The sequence below is a fragment of the Ischnura elegans genome, chromosome 7 (genome assembly GCF_921293095.1).
Source record: "Ischnura elegans chromosome 7, ioIscEleg1.1, whole genome shotgun sequence".
Taxonomy (NCBI): Eukaryota; Metazoa; Arthropoda; class Insecta; order Odonata; family Coenagrionidae; genus Ischnura; species Ischnura elegans.
Genome location: NC_060252.1, coordinates 58,084,223 through 58,099,680, shown reverse-complemented (window position 1 = coordinate 58,099,680; position 15,458 = coordinate 58,084,223). Strand labels below are relative to the sequence as shown.

At 43.9% G+C, this 15,458-nt stretch overlaps 1 protein-coding gene across 3 annotated transcripts in view; it reads left to right on the top strand.

Annotated features, from left to right (window-relative positions):
- LOC124162389 (protein bric-a-brac 1-like) overlaps positions 1 to 15,458 on the top strand; it is a 54,079-nt gene that overhangs the window by 28,995 nt on the left and 9,626 nt on the right. The window contains exons 1-2 of one of the 3 annotated variants that reach the window (XM_046538910.1): positions 6,160 to 6,238; positions 13,627 to 14,795. In XM_046538910.1, coding sequence (XP_046394866.1) covers positions 13,659 to 14,795 — 1,137 coding nt within the window. In that variant the 5' untranslated portion in view covers positions 6,160 to 6,238; positions 13,627 to 13,658. Of the gene's footprint in view, positions 1 to 6,159; positions 6,239 to 13,380; positions 14,796 to 15,458 lie in introns of those variants that run through there. The other 2 variants (XM_046538909.1, XM_046538907.1) reach the window with 2 other exon arrangements.

The window sequence follows — 15,458 nt, the reverse complement described above, 5'->3', positions numbered from 1 at the left end:
GGAAAATAATGGTGCAGTTAAGTTAAATGCTTTTCCACGCCCATTAGTTCGACGTATCCTCAATTTCGATTCAATCAGCACGAATTTCGACTTCAATTACAGTATGATTTGGTCAGAACCCAAAAAATAGCGGAGCAGGGAAAGGCCCCTACGTTTTATTTCTACGATAGCTCTAGCATTGCACCTCATATCAGTTTTTTCGGTACACAACTGCGATAGTCATGAGATTCCATGGTGGTCACTCGCGATTCAAAACACTTTATTCGAAATGTTTGTTCTTTTTACTTCCTGATGCTTGAATTGACGTCATCCTTCGACGATAAAAGGAATATTGGGATAGAAAGCATGAAGAAAGGTCGAAAATGAAGGTACATTCTAGTGTATTACTTTTTCATGCCTTTTAAATCTGCATTTCCATTTAGATTTCAGTGCGAATTTAATGACAACCCAAAACCCAAAAAATAACGGAACTCGGTAAAGTCCTTAAGTTTAATATTTGCGGTGACTCTAATATTGCACCTCATTTCAATTTTTGGTACCAGTTTTAGCGTTATTTATATTTTCATGTGAATTATCAAAATTAATTATTATCAGAGCCAAAATAATAGAGTATTGTAAATTTTCTAGCGTAGTAAGCACAAATAATGCGTTTAACCCGAATGTTTTAACGAGAGGCGGTAGAGAACAAATGAGATCATATTTAGGCTTTACCTCGTCCGTGTAATTGACTTAGTTTTTCGTGCGAACCGATTAAATAAGGCCCTTATAGTACTTTTAGCAATTGTCCTTAAGAAATAGTATCCGACATCTGCTGTCGTCAGTGAGGAATTGGTGTGATTACATAATTCACTATGTCTAGCTTTCTCCACTATTCTGTGTACAGTGTTGTCCACCATGGAAGAGACAAGTGTGCAATGCGAATCCATACTCGTATCAGGAGCCTATTCCTTTTATTGGATGTTACGCATGCTGCCCTTTTAGAGGCTAGACATAGGCCTCATCAATATGAACCGCACGTCTTCAAGATGTCGCTATTCGTTGGAACTGCACGGCTCGCAACCCGTTAGAAGCAGTTAGCCATGGAGGTTCTACGCATCTAGGAATGAAAATGCCATTAGAGACGGAGAGATAGGAGAATGGTATCCGTGTGGTAGAAGATCAATATCTCACCGCCGTAATAGCTTCGGCTCTCACCAGTGGCTTAGTGAGGGGGGGTTCGGAGCCCTCCCCCCGAAATATTAAGACATATTAATTTTTTTTTAATTAATTAAGAATGCAGCAGGGGAAAGTCTACCAATATTAAATTATCATATGGTGGAAAACCTATGGTCAAATTAATATTTGAAATTGAAAGACGAAAAATGGCCTGGCCCTAAAGAAAGCCTTCTCTCCAAACAGACAACCTCGAACTCCTGTTATGGAAAACATTTAGAATCTCACATTGATTGAATACTTGCAATTTTCCACGGTTATTGCGAGTATTTGTCATAGAAATTTTGCCATTAACAGACATTTTACCTCTTCGTCTCATCTCTCCATTCTGTTTCCTCGTTATCTATTAATCGTTAACTTGCCATCATCTTGAAATCTTTTGGGTACATACACTACACGTACGTTTTTCTCTAATGCGACAATTATGCCGGTCAAAATGCACCCTCGATTTTTTTGTCTTGAATCTGTTTTGCTTAGTTCTAGTTCACTGTCCAAATGTCGACCAAAATCGCAAAATACGTCAGTTTTTTGCAATTTTAAATCTTTTTTCTCATTAGAATCAGTAGTTTTTACGTATGAATTTTACCCAAATACGCAATCTTTCCACTATAATCTAGTGAAAATAGAAGCCGCTAAATATTTTAAGTATACCGGGACTAGCCACGGAGATAACTTTACGGAGTCACCCCCAATGCACAAATTGCACGAAACGTCCACAGAGAAAAAATCTTTCGCATTAACCGGGATCACGGTCTTTCCCGGGTATTTCCATGTAGGCTTTTGTGGCGATTTTGACCGTGGGTAGTGATTCTTCCGGGATTCCCTCCGCGTTTATCCATTTTTCTGGAAAATATTTCACCAACGTTCTAGTTGACTTCCTCAGAGTAAACCACAGTAGACCTGAGTAGAGCTTAGGCTACTGAAACGTTGGCGAAATATTGTCCAGAAAAATAGATGGACGAGGAGGAAACCTGGAAGAATCACTACCCACAGTTACCTAATATCTCTGATTTCGATTTTAAACCTCTCTCACTATTTGTACGAAAAATTCACGGAGAAAAAAAATCATTCGCATTGACCGGGATACGAACCCGGTTCCCCCGATTGCCGGTCGAGTGCTTTTGCTAAGCCACCGAGGCGTCATTCTCTTCTGTGTAAATTTATTGGACCTGCTAATCTGATCCCGATCAAGGCGAATCATTTTTACTCTGTGGATTTTTCGTACAATTTGTGCAGTGCGGGCGACTCCGTGAAGTTATCACCGTGCCTAGTCCCGGTATACTTTAATTACTCCCTGACAAAATTGATGGGTAAAAAAACCATCGATAAATAAATTTACCTTGCCTTTTAATTTCTTCATTGCTGTGTAGGAGTGTCGCAGGTTTTCCATTCATTGTTCTATATTTTGGATGCCTTCATGTGTTTGTTAAGAGATTCGTTATCCTGTCCTGGGTGGGATATCACGCTCTCCCCTCTACCCTTGATCATCGCCACTGGTCTACAATCCTAAGATTGGTTTGTTACGGCTCTTCACTCATTTCTTCTATCAGCTAATCTTTTCACTTCTTCGTATTTTGTTTCTTTCACATCATTCTTTACCTGTTCCATATATATTGTTCGAGGTTTTCCTTTCCCGTTCTTGCCATCTACTTGCCCCTCGACGATTGTCTTCAATAAGCCAAATTGTCTCAAGATATACCTATAAGGTTGTTCCGTCTTCTCATCAAGGTTTTCATGAGGCTTTTCTTCTCTCCCACTCATCTCAAGAATTTCTCGTTAATAACTCGGTCGATCCATTTGATTCTCATCATTCGTCCATAGCACCACATTTCGAAGGCCGCAACTCTTGATTTCTCCGCGGCTGTTATTGTCCATGCCTCACTTCCGTATAGAAGTATACTCCAAGTGTAAGTTCTGAGAAACTGTTTCCATACTTCTATGTTTAAATTTCCCGCTTAAGTAGATCTTCTTTTGGTGGAATGCTCTCTTCGCCTGGGATATTCTGATTTCTGTCTTGTCCACCCTTGATAGTGGTGTATTACTGCACTCTTGCGTGGACCCTTTCACTCTCACCAGGTTAGCATAATTCCTACCCATCCTCATTGTATTCATTGTGATCCCCTCCTTCATACCCGGAATAAACCCTCCTACTCGTCCTACAAATGTCTATCCCCTTATTCAACACTGTCTCCTGTTCATCAATTCGCTCCCTCGTGATACACTCAATAAACCGTCGTAAACGTAGAGAGATAGCGGACTATCCCGCTAGTACTGGTAGTGATGAATACTATTTAAGAAGGAAGCGATGTGCAATGACTCCAAAACCACACCCAACATTTTTTAAGAGTTCCTTTGTTTACTTAGGACTTAAACTATTTAAAAAATATACATACCAGAGTGTTTAAAAAAAGATACAAAAGAAACTGCTAAAGGCATGGATATAATTTCCATGTATAAAATCGAAGTTTTATGTTAGATTTGAACAAGGGCGGATCCAGGAATTTTTTCTGGGGGAGCGCTAGTGTCTGACAGGCAAACGGTTTACTCATATTACTTCAAATAAATTTTGTTAAAAACTACCTGCGACCATTACTCTACGAAATATACTCCTAAATATAATATAAAAGCTATTAGTTTGTATATATTTATAACTTTAATACTGAAATATAACATTTATTAATATTTGTATTAAAAATCTCGTCTATATTTAAGCGTTTGGGGGCACGTGCCCCCCTGCCCCCTCCCTAAATCCGCCTATGGATTTGAATCTCATATTATGTTCCAACTCGTAGCCATGTCAAGTGTTTATATAATATAGCTTGATGTGTTATAAAAAAGACGCATGTATTCACATTCGTTCATAAATTGACTGAATGAAATATTCGTTATTTGCATAAAAATGTTTGTAACATTTTCGTTCTTGCATGACAATACCAACAAATACATATATTTATTTACGGAAGGCTGTATCGATGCAGGTTCTTATACTTATGAGGCTGCCAAAAGCTCATAATTAATAGTGCAAAAAGAATTTAATCAGCTATGGGGTAAATATGCATTATCAAAATCCGTTGGATAGCCTCATCCGTGATACAGCAAACTTCCCATTTTACGTCTCCGCTAGCCGCGATGTTCGCTATGAGCTGCCTTGCGTTGGAAGAGGCATCCGTGAGGTTGTAAATATCTTGTATTTTCTTCTGAGGTGATGGGAACCATGGGAGCTACATATAGGCCCCAAACCTCCCCGTAGAAACTCCAAGCGGTCACTTCGCGCGCTTTCAATCTGTTTTCTAAAAACGTCAGCTGCGCGTTGATGCGATCCTGGCATTCCCATGTTTGCATAATAGCAATTGGATTTGCCGGGAATGGTATTGAGAAGATCGATAGATTTATATTATCTCGATGTATATTGCTGTTGATAATCCTAATTATTGTTCATGTGTTGCGAAAATAGATGAGATTGCGCAATCGTATTGTTAATAGTAGCTGAAACCTCTCAATTAATTAAGCTCAGAGATTAATTGTTTCAGGCAATTATAATGTCACATTTTCGTCCAACTTTAATTATTCAATGTCCTTAACAATCCAGAGTATTGAATAAAATTTCGAAAAGGCTGGATACTCAAGAAAAACCGTTTTCGTGGTAGATGCAAAGAGCGTTCAAAAAATGTTTGCGTTGCCATAGCTCGGTAACTAAGGAGATGCGAACCCTTGTTTATGGACATAAAATGCTAAACATTGTCTCCCCTACCGCTTCCTGAGGTATTACAGATTCCCTTCCGACTCCTAGGATGCATTTCTTTTCGTCAATGCTCGCCTCATGATGATTTATAAGTGATATAACTTAATTATCCTTGGATTCGATCATGCTTATAATTTCGACATCAGGCTAGTGTTATAGGAGACGGACAGTGATCGGCGAAAACCCAGCACTTCGCGTTAGAATACCTAAGCAATAATTATTCCGAGTGAGAAATTATATATCCAATCAACTTATAAATGAGCAATGAATAACCATTTGCGAACGAATAGAAAAAAATAGCAATGAGAGAAAGGCGGTGCACAATTAAGCATTTCGTCGAAGTACTACACTGCTCCAACGATGCATAGTTTTAGTTAGTGCTCATTTCATGATGAATTTAAATGATACAACGAAGTTATCCTTGTATTCGGTGATCTTGCTCATAATTGCGACATAAAGCAAGTGTCATTGGAGACCGACATTGGTTAGTGACAGCCAAGCCCTTCGCGTTAGAATACCTAATAATTATTCCGAGTGAGAGTATAAAATCCCTCGTCCTTTGCTTATGCACATCCTCACAATGGCCACGTCTTGAGTTCCCTTTGGTAGCTTCTCCCCCTAAAGAAGGCAGCCAACTTGCCCGTCTGGGGACGCCATTGCAAGGGGGGCTTTCGGAATGGTTTTCCGTCTCCTTCCCTACCCCCCCCTGAAGGCGTTGCACCCCTTTTTTTATCTTCCTCCCCTACAACCCCCAACCCTCACTCCATCCCTCATCCCCCTCTTCCCTCTGCACTCCTTGAAAAGCTCCCCCTCCGTCGTCGGAACCCTAGAAAACCCTCAAACCCCTCCCCCCTTTATCCCCACCCCCTTACCCTTTTCATGTCCCCCCTCCCCTCCCCCTCCATCTTGCCTTCCCTTAGACGTCCTATGGCGAATAGTGCGTATGTCTGCTGGAGACGAAAGAGGGAGGGTGAGTGACATTGGGATGGGGTAGGTTTTAACCCCCTCAGAAAGGAGGGTCCGCCGTGGAGGGGAGGGAATCAAGGAAGAGGAGGAGGAGGAGGATGTAGAGAGTGGTTGGGGGAGGGGGAGGGTTCTTGGGTTTGGTTCGCGTCGGCGGCGCGAGGTGGCAGCACCGACAGAGAGGCCGCCCCGCGCGCAGCCTTTTCGGAGCGAGGGTAGGCGGGTGAGGTTGTTGACCATTGCGCACACAGACTGGAGCGACTCACTGGTCGGGAAGGACATAAGGGAGGCTGCAGCACCGCCTGCCAGCCACCGCTTCAGGTGAGGCCTGACATAAATGGCGTGCAGGAAGATAAAGAGGAGAGGGCATGCGCCCGCTGTTTCTTTGTTTTCTTTTGGTCGCCCATTTCCTCGCGGGGAATACCTCCCGCGTAGCTCTCCGGCGATGTGTTAGGAAATCGCGGCGACCAGGAGGTACCGCCGCCGCGGAGGAAGGATTATCGGCGGCCGTCGGTGGTGGAGTCCTCGGGAGTGTCAGTTTCTGTGTGCTGTGTTTTATTGTCCCGGAGTGGGTGAATGTGCGCGCTGCTAGTTATAATGAAGTGTCGTCGGTCTCGGCCTTTCCGCCGAGGGCCGCTGGGGTATGTCGGCGGTTGCCCTCGGAGCGGCCGGCGATCCTCTCCATCGGGGGCCGGGCTCAGCGAGTGAGGTGGACTTCCTTTCGAAATGCTCGCGCTGCGCTTCGTGTTTTTTCGCGTTCGTGCTCTAAAACGCGATTCACGTCCCTGTCGTCGGAAAGCCCGTCAGATAAGAGAGGATGCTCGCGAGGGGAGACAGAAGCGGACGTGCGTTGACTTCCATGGGAGAGCAGTGGAGAAACAATCCCGCTATCGTTAACGGAGGGTGTTGAAATTCACTCTCGTTTAATTTTCGACTAAGCCTTTTCCGGCTGAGCGACTTAAGTCTTCGGACTTTTCCGAACCGCTATGTCCCCGTCAAGTCCATAATGGTTTCCTGGAACATCTTAACGCAAAAATTTCCCCCTGTTAGGTGGCCCTCGTAGTATTGCAAGTTCTTGGGAGAAACTGAATGGTTGATATCATTCGAAGAAGTTTTAAATGACTTATCCGCTAATTCATTGGACTTAGCGACTTCTCCGATTCGCAGTGGTCTCTTGCGGGTCCCCCCATGGTTTCCGTAGTCTTGGCGACGAGGGACCTACCCGCGATAGAGAGTTATACTCACGGGGGGCCATTGTCGTGTTGCAAGTCCTTGGTAGACACTGAGGACCCGACGGGCCGCAGGGTGTTTCTGGTTCTTAATTGGAGAGAAAAGTTTTCTGGAAGGAGGGATATGCTCACCACTCCCCTTTAACCGCACAATCTTCTATTGCCCCTTGTCCTAGCGGGGGAGAGGAGGCGATCGATAAGGAAAGGGAGGGGCGGTCAGGGTTTTTCAGAAAAGGGAACTCGGAGCAGGGTTTGCGAAGGGTTTTTACGCCGGTAGTGGTGTGAGGGTCTTGCGGCTCTGTGGGGGAGGGTTGGTTGGTCTGCCTCGAAGGGGGCGGGGCATCCACTTCCTTATTAAGTACATGTTGTCTGCCTCTCTCCATCCTTTGTGTCAAAAAAAAAAGTTTCAGGAAACGTCATCTCCCCCTCCCCTTGACTATTAAACCTCCTCTCCCTTCCCCCTTATCCTATCATGCTCTACGTCCCCTATTTTTTTCTATCCGCCCCCCTCCTCCTCCCTACCTATCCCTTACCGAGTTGAGTTGGCGGTGTTTTGGTGGCTGGCGATTACACTCGCGCGACTTGCGTGTGGTTTTCAATTAGGATAATACTCAGAGGGGGACTCGTGCATATTATATCCATCCTAGCTATCCTTAGCTACCATCAGGGGAAGTAAGGTGATAAAGAAGTCGGGCTTAAAAGAATTGTCCAAGCGCTTACTTCATTTATTATGTGCGATTTTTTTAAAGAAATTGTTCGATATTCTCATACCACCACTTCTCGTATGTACCTAACTATTATTTGGTATATGAATGGAAACCTTAAGCCCACGGCAAAAGGGAACTTTCTTTTCAAGTTTTATATTGCCCTTAATAATTTTCTATGCAATAAAAACCGGAATGTGTATTAACTTTAACATTAAGAGCTGTTAGCCTGATGCACTTCACTCAATCATGACTTCAGTGCACCTACCAATTAGGGTGAATGGCGCACCATTTTATGGCTAATGCTATCCCAGCATATAAAACCGGCGATTAATGTAGACTCGCAGGTGGAGTTGTGTAAAAACTCGTCTTCAGTTATGTTTTCCTCCTTAAATCCTTCTTTTCTTTGAGTGAATCACAATAGAACTTTTTTGTGAAGCCCACTCATTTTATTGTCGAAGATTGCTTCCACGCGTAGCGAAACATACAGTCATCGTATGGTCAACTGTAGATTTAAAGTTGAATCAAAAGTTGATCCGATGGCGATGTTACACGTCTAAACGCATTGTTGTAGCCTACAACAGTACAAAGGCTTGTTTACACGATACATTAGCACGTACGAGTTAATATCTGTTAGCAGGGGCGGATCCAGGATTTCTTTCTGGGAGGGGCACAAGCAAGGCCGTATCCAGGATTTTGTTCAGGGGGGGGCACAAGGATACCTTGTTATACAAAACGAACGAAATTATAATGGGACCGTATTAAAAATCTATCATATTTTTAAGGGTCTGGGGGGGGCACGTGCCCCCGTGCCCCCCCCCCCTGGATCCGCCTATGTCTGTTAGCATAAACGATTTTTGTGGACCAGAACGGAAATTGTTTGAATGCATGAAGCAAACGAGAACATGTTCTATTTTCTGTACATTCATTCGCAAAAGTTGGGTGGTTACACGGTGGATTTTCGTGTTCATTCACGCGTTCAAACAGACATGGGCGTAAACAGGCTCTAAGGAGTCGACAGTACCAAAATTTTCATCTCGATTCATAATGTGTTTGTTTGCCTTGAATCGCCCAATATTGTCCTACTACTTTTCTTTGTTTTATTCCTGAAAATTGTTTGATTGAGCCTCTGCTCCGCTTCTTGTACTTCAGTTCGCCTCGTTCAGCGTGTTTGGCTGTCGCATTGTGCGACAACGGTGTTTCTGCACGCGACCATCTTGTCTCTCTCTCTCTCTTGCATGTGCGGCTTCTTCTTCCTCATTTTCCTCTTGAGCCACAACCAACTCGCACCCCCCTCTAGATGTCTCCCCTCGTGTTATCTGTGTCCGCTAGTTCAGTGTGCATCATCTCTTATGGTCGTAGAGTCGCGGGGAAGGGGAATCGGGAGTCACTCACATGTCACGACGACTTCCACTCTCTGGGTTCGCATTGTGTCATGGTGAGGTTACGCAGCAGCGTGAAATCGTAGAGCGAGTTTCTGGAGGCCGTTTTACGCGCATGTTAGGACTGCATTAATTTCACATTATGGCGTGCAATTAATCGAATGCATGAACGAAATTAGAACGGGTTATTTTGCCATCTCACGTCCATGCATTCTCGCAATTTACCGCTTTACGCGACGCAATTTTGACTGCGCCTTCGTACACACGTCAGATTGTGCAGGTAAGTGCACCCTGTGATACGTCTCGAAGGCACTAAAAACGCACCTTCGCGAGGTGCGCGCGAATCGTTCTTCATCTGTTTCAAGTTGAATCATCCCCCGTTCCCATCACTACCCTTCCATGTACCGGCATAGCTTGGCCCGGTGGTGTGATAGTTTTTCATATCAGATTCGAGTGAAAATAAAGAAAACCTTGCGGGTATTGTTCTTGCCAATTTTACGTACGTGACTTAACACGAATGAAAATGCGTGGTACTTGTAAATGAACGCCATTGTTATGAACACCGCTCCAAGGCGCCATGATTTACATTACGGATGTCTAAAAATTATAGCCTCGCACCGTGAATGATTAAATTTGCTATCACAACCATATTCCAAGTAAGGCGTTTAAGTATCGTAAGTTTACATGAGGCCTCGCGAGAATAGTACACAAACTTTAGCGAAAACGACATTTTTCAGGAAAAACATTTGGATCTTATTATTTTGCTTGCACTAATTCAAGTATTTTTCTTGATTACGTGCGCTAAAAACTCATCAGCTTACTGTTGTCCTTTGCTCGTTGCGTAAACAAATTTTTATGTCGCTGAGTGGATTCTCGTGATCAATAAGGAAATAGGTAACCGATGATAATAGTATTTTTTGAAATAGCTTGGTGCGCTTCTGAAGGTCTGAGCGTTTGGCTGGCGACACTGCACGTGGAACCGCCCAAGTCAGCGTGTGCATGCCAACGCTTCTTGGGTTTGGTTTGGCGTGCTAGAAACCCCTCCCCTAGCCATTTTCGTGGCGTTGTCGCTATAGCCACTCGTCCAATCTTTCCCAGTTCCTGTTGCGTTACCAATGGCAACGCCCGCATTGTTTCGGAAATGAAGCCGCCAATTAACGTTCTGATGCCCTCGAGGGAGTGGAGTTAAAAGACGAGCCGATGGTTGAGTTTCCCTCAAAGTCGTTGAGGGATTGTGATATTGAGGTATATTTTACGATCTCATAATTTCTAGCTTCCTAAGAGTTTTTTTTCCTTTTTTAGATCGCTCTTTTTCATATCACATCCTTCAATGTCATGGAAACCTGAGAAAATGTGGCGAAAACACGGTCACCGTGACGACCATGGCATTTCGTGGAAACGGAAGGATGAAATTGTTTGTCGATCAGTGATCACGCTGTCTTTAGTTGTTTATCTTATCTCCTCGGATAGGATACGTAGAAATAATGGCACAGCAAATTTTTTTTCGGCAAGCCACCTCGTGCACACATGTGTAAGGATTAGCTCGTAATGCTTTCGGTATGAAAACCTAGTGTACGTCACATCTGGGAGATGTGAAGTGTTACACACCGTTTATGATGAAATGGAAATTATGACGTCACTCGAGACGAGAGAGAAGGGAGTTTTTTTCTTCTAATTTTTAACCTTGGAAGCTTATCGTGTAGTCTCGTCACCTAATGGGGAGACCGGGTAGACAGGTCAGTTGCTTGGTGTCAATAACATTCGTCACTTCGAAGGCCATAGGTAGTATTGTTTCGTCAGTAATGAGGTCGTCAAGAAAAACTGTATGCCTCCGCCATTCTTCACGATGAGTTTCTTTTTGAGCACCTCCCCCCTATGCCCCCTCAGGCGTTGCAGTAAAATTGGAAAAAATTGACTGCGGAAAAAGTGGTCGTTCGTGTTTTTTATAGGTTAAGTAATAACTTTTTTCAAATTTTACTCCATCTAAGTTACATATGATAAATTACGTAGGTATCTGTAGTCGAGTTCGAACATCGTCATGGAGCGATTTCCGGTCTCCTGCTCGAAGTATCGTTTCGACGTCATTACTGATTAGGGATGTGTGAGATAGGTCAACCTCTTTATCGTTGTCTGGAATTAAATTCTATAATATATTTTTTCGATCAGACCCTTAGGTAAAAATATTTTTTCGACCGCATCTTCATGCAAAGATGATGGTCCTTCCTAGTGGTTGAAAATTCGTGCCTTTTTCTGTAAACGTCATTCAATTCATTTGCCTTTATGAAAATCTATCGTTCGCATTTCATTACACTTAATATTTTTAATCATAATTCCTATTTTTTCTTTTAAATAGTGTCCAAAATATGATGGGGAACAATTCAAATGGAACATTTCATAAAGAAATAATTGAGGTCGTTTAGTAAATATTATATCGAAATCAATTTCTAATACGTAAAATATCGATGTCTAGATGGGTTAGCAGGTATCGTCGGTAACCCAAACTACTTCGATAACGTGCTGAGCGATCCGCTCCCGGCATTGGAATAAAAAAAATCTTGGGAATGCGACTCTTGTTTCCGGCCAGTTGGCGTGAGGGATATACCCGCAAAACTAACCAAGCTATGGCTCACCCCAAGCCTCCAATGGGTTCTACCAACATTCGCATGTTTGAAATTTTGATGTGTCGTGACGTCAGGTGGTGACGGATAAAAAGTTTGAGGAACGGGAGTTATAAAGGCCGTTTTACACAAGGCACGCAATCACACAATCCGACGCGTGTACGAATGCGCAGTCAACTTTGCGCCGTATAAAGCTGTGAATTGCTAACACGCATGGACATGAGATTGCAAAGTAGCCCCTGTTCTAATTTCGTTGGATTTTCGCCGTTGCACGCCATAAAGGCCGTTTCAAATGTGGCACCTAATTGCGCAAGTTGTAACTGTATTAATTTTCGCAATTGCCGATTGCGATTACACGAATGAAATTAGAACAGGGGATATTTTGCCATCCCACGTCCAAGCATTCTTACATGTGTTCTAGCGATTCACCGCCATAAATGACGCAGTTTTGACTGATTTTGAATAATAAATGTAAATCTTGTTCTTCCGGCAAAATACGGATGTAAATTATTCATATTTGAGAGATAGGTAAATTGTGAGGGCCATCTCTACACACCCTGAGTATTTGAAGATGAAAGCTGTTTTTTAAACAAGTAAAATGTCCGTAAATAAGTAGTGAAGTGGGGTACATGCGTCGTCTTAATATCCTAAGGAGCAGAATGCTATATTTATTTAATAGCATATGTGCAAATAGCTCTGTCAAAGGTATGTGTTTATGGATTGCTCTTGTAGAGGGAGGGGAAAAAAGACTAAACCTTTAATCCACAGGGATGGACTGAGAGGGGTTTGGAGTCGCCCCCTCCGTAATTTCTGGAGAAATTGAAAAGATGGCATTCTTTGAAGTGGCCATCCAATGAGAGTTTTATTTCGCCTGCTTAGTAAACAGGGTTTAAAAATAATTTATGCATATTAGTAACTAGTAATCAATTTAGATTACTATTTTTTCACCGTAAATCAAATAAATTAAACTTATAGTTGAGCTCCACTTTTAATGGTTTCCTTCATGAAAAATATGGCAACAAAATGGTTGATATTCCTGATGTGTATAATTTAGAAGATGAATATTTTCCCCATTAACATGTCACAGCTACCGATTGATAAATTTTGGGTGCATGCCGAATTATTTTAAATTGATTTTTTTTTGGCTTTTTTGATTTTTTCCAATCAGGGAGAGGATCCTTGCCATATTTACTTGCATTATAATTCTGTAGATAGCTGGTTCTATAATATTCTAGATATTCATAGTAGATATTGACATCCTTTTCAGTGGCGCAGCGAGGGGGGGGTTTTGGGGGTTAAACCCCTCCCCCCCAGAGCTCAGAGAAGTTTTTAAGTTTAATCAATTTTACTTAATTGGATTGATATTACTAATAGAATAGTGTGAGGATTAATTAAATATCCCTCAGAAAGCCGTTAAACTCACCATTTTGAACCGTTTATCTTAAAATTCTGCAATTTATTAATCTCACACCTACCGCTTATCCTGGTGGGTATTCCTACCCCCACACACCCCAGTATTAGTTGCACCTAAATCCCCCTCAGCCTTAATACCTGGCTGCGCCCCTGATCCTCTTCATGTGCACAAAGTAAAGAGATGTTTTATGACAAAAATTATCATTGAAGAGGTTAAATTATAAAACCTAAATTTTTGATAATGGCAAGTTAGTTCCCTTGAATTTTCATTATGATTTAGCCATTACATTTAGCCGTTTCATCTTTTAATGTTTTACCATGCATCTAGACTCAACTTTCCTGCTCTCTCCTCTATTCCTATAGAGCCGCCTCACTCCTACGAAGGAGAGGCGAAGATGGGGAGTGCGGCCCAGCAGTACTGCCTCCGATGGAATAACCACCGCTCCAACTTGCTCACAGTGTTTGACCAACTGCTGCAAAATGAGGCCTTCACGGACGTCACACTTGCTTGCGAGGGTGCCTCGATTAAATGCCACCGGATGGTGCTGGCTGCCTGCTCCTCATACTTTCGGTCCCTCTTCACTGATCTCTCATGCAGGCACTTAGTGGTTGTCCTCAAAGATGTCGGCTACCCCGAGATCAAGGCCATCCTTGAGTATATGTACAGGGGAGAGGTCAATGTCGCCCAAGACCAGTTGGCGGCCCTGCTACGGGTCGCCGAAACCCTCAAGGTCAAGGGACTTGTGGAGGAGAATGTCCGGACGGATTCTCCTCCTCCCAGCCATCACTCGCCACCCTCCACCTCGACGGTGACCACGTCGGTTTCATCCGTCCCGCCAAACCTCTCGCCTCCGAGGGCCGCCGGCATGACCTCGGTGTCCCACGCCCACACTTACGTGCCTTCGCCACCATCTCCCCAGCCTCCTGGGATGCCGGGGAGCAGCAGCATGGACCGCAGTGGTCAGCGCCCCGTGGCACTGTCCCCTTGGGCGCTCCCCCCAGGCGCCCACCGATCCCAGCACCACCCGCACCACGTGCACCCCATGCAGTCCCACCACCACGCCCACTCCCTCATCCAGCATGGCACCCTTCCGCCCCCATCAACCCACCACCACCACCCATGCCCCCCCATGCCCCCCTCCTCCTCACACCACCTTCAGCAGCCCGAGGGCATCACCAGGGACGAAGCTGGCGACCTTTCATCCTCCCCCAAGAGGAGGAGGCCATCGGGAGGTGGGGACGGGGGCGCCATCCAGCGCTTTCCCTCTCCGCCCCCTCCCCAGAGGCGCGACACCCCAATCCTGCGCACGGTCCTGGGTCAGAGCCACAGTCACCACCAAGGGATGGGTATGCAGAGGCCAGTAGCGCTGCTCTCGGGACACTCATCGCATCGGGAGCATGGGGATGGAGGGAGCGATGGTGCAGATTCTTCTCAGCCGGCCCAAAGGCCTGTGTCACTCGTCTGCCGCCATGGGTCTGGAGCATCGCCAGATCGTGAGAGCTCCAATGGATCGGCTTCGGAATCTGTGAGGGTGAGTATCATTACACTGTATGAAACAAGTGGCCTTCACATGAGTGGGTGCAATTTTATTTACATCAAGGGTGAGGTTTACCATGAAAGAATATTTATTGTTATATTTTTTTTAGGGCGAACTTCATCCTTGGTGTATATTTGAGTCTATTATCTTGCCCCTGAGAAGTTTCAAATAATCAGTGAGGATACCCTCTTGCATAGGATCATGTTAGACGATGTGGTCTTGCACAGAGGCCACGTTGAGCTTTCTCAGCTCTGTGTATCTGGTGGATATAGGGCGGGGGGCACATGCCCTTAAAAAATTGACAAAAGTTTTCTTATTGTTAGCATTACATTCATTTTGTTTGGTGTATTACAAAGTTGCAATCATTGAATTTCATATTAAAAACTTTCATGTTAAAATAAAGAGAATATTTCGTACATTAATTGTTATATCTTGTATTTAATCTCAAGTATGAGAAGATCATTAGCCTTTAAAACCCTTGCGCCCCCTCCCCCCTGAAAAATATCCTGGATCCGCCCCTGTATCTGGCTATTTGCTTTGGTAAAATCCTCACCTGCTCACCCTGAAATCACAGGTTTGACTTCTACCATCCAGGACTTGCCTATGTGTGAATGTCCCAAACTAGTCGAATAGAGGAAAGTTAAAAAGAAGAGAGTA